Source organism: Aplysia californica, unplaced genomic scaffold (assembly GCF_000002075.1).
Source record: "Aplysia californica isolate F4 #8 unplaced genomic scaffold, AplCal3.0 scaffold00300, whole genome shotgun sequence".
NCBI classification, from domain to species: Eukaryota; Metazoa; Mollusca; class Gastropoda; order Aplysiida; family Aplysiidae; genus Aplysia; species Aplysia californica.
This window is the reverse complement of record NW_004797570.1, coordinates 3695-4920: the sequence shown is the minus strand read 5'-3', so window position 1 is coordinate 4920 and position 1226 is coordinate 3695. Positions and strand designations below refer to the sequence as shown.

Here is a 1226-nt window from a genome sequence, read left to right as displayed (position 1 = left end):
CACCCCACCCCCCAAAAAAATAAACAAGCAAAAATAAAAACAAAAAGAGAAAACAAATAAACAAACAAAACACACAAAAAACAAAACTCCAAAACCAAAAGGGGGAGGGAAGTGTTTCTTATATTGTATTTTATTTTTTATTTGTTGCTTGTTTGTTTTTTGTTGTTTGTTTTTGTTTTTTTTAAACAATCTACTTACCCCGTTCATGATGTAACAGGCACAGTCATCTGTTGGACAGACCAGGTCTTCTACGTCACTTCCGTTGTAGGTGGGGCCATCGTTGACCGCCACCGCCCATTGGTCCCGGAGAGAGAGGGCGGGGGCACTGAGCGCTGACGAGCCAATCACAGGGAAGGAGAGCAGGAGGAACACGCCTAATGGGAGGAGCATCGTGCGAGTGATTGACACTCCTGCGGCCATACTGGAAGTAGAGAAAAATAGAATGTTGGTTGTTACAATGGTTGGATTGTTGGGGATAAGGTGGTGGTACTGGATAAAATGAGAGTTCGGGGCGTATGAATGTGTATCATGTGTGTGATAATGTTAGTGTGATAATGTTTGTGTGTGTGTGTGTGTGTGTGTGTGTGTGTGTGTGTGTGTGTGTCCGTTTGTGTGTATGTGTGTATGTATGTGTGTGTGTGCGTGCGTCACATCGAAAAAAAACCCTGAGATTCTCCCCCACACGGGATGCGAACTCAGGTGTTCTGCGTGCAACGGTTAAACCCCTCACCACTGCACCACAAACACTGGTTGTAATATATACTAGATGTAAAACGTGCTACTTTGGGTTGATTTAAAAATACAAACGCCACAACCTCACTTTAAAAAAGTACAATAACAACAACTCAAACAACAAGAATAACAAAGCAACATCAAAAACTGTTTCAGGCGCCTGGTTCAAATAACCAAACGCTGGGGTTATCTCCTCCTCCCCCCCCCCCCCCTCCATTAAAACTACACAAACCAAAATAAACATCGTATTCAAAAACGATTCAGTTATAGGAAACCGCACTTCGTTCGAGAAGTGAGGTTTTGAAACCGATGCTTTATCTATCGTGACTTTTTTCCATAATCAATACCTCAGACAGGCAGTTAGGTCAGGACCGAAAATGACGTGAATACCACTCCAGATTCATCATCATCATGTTTATTTTGTTGTTTTCACGGACGCCGCGGAGGTTATGAGTGAGTGATAGTACTGTTAGAGAATGGTGATAGTTGGCGGG

General features: G+C 42.9%; 1 protein-coding gene across 1 annotated transcript in view; it reads right to left on the bottom strand.

Annotated features, from left to right (window-relative positions):
- LOC101852187 (toll-like receptor Tollo) overlaps positions 1-421 on the bottom strand; it is a gene marked incomplete at its 5' end in the record, with an annotated part of 8138 nt that extends 7717 nt beyond the window's left edge. The window contains 1 exon segment of the mRNA XM_005101811.3: positions 199-421. Coding sequence (XP_005101868.1) covers positions 199-420 — 222 coding nt within the window.
- Positions 422-1226: the final 805 nt, after the last annotated feature.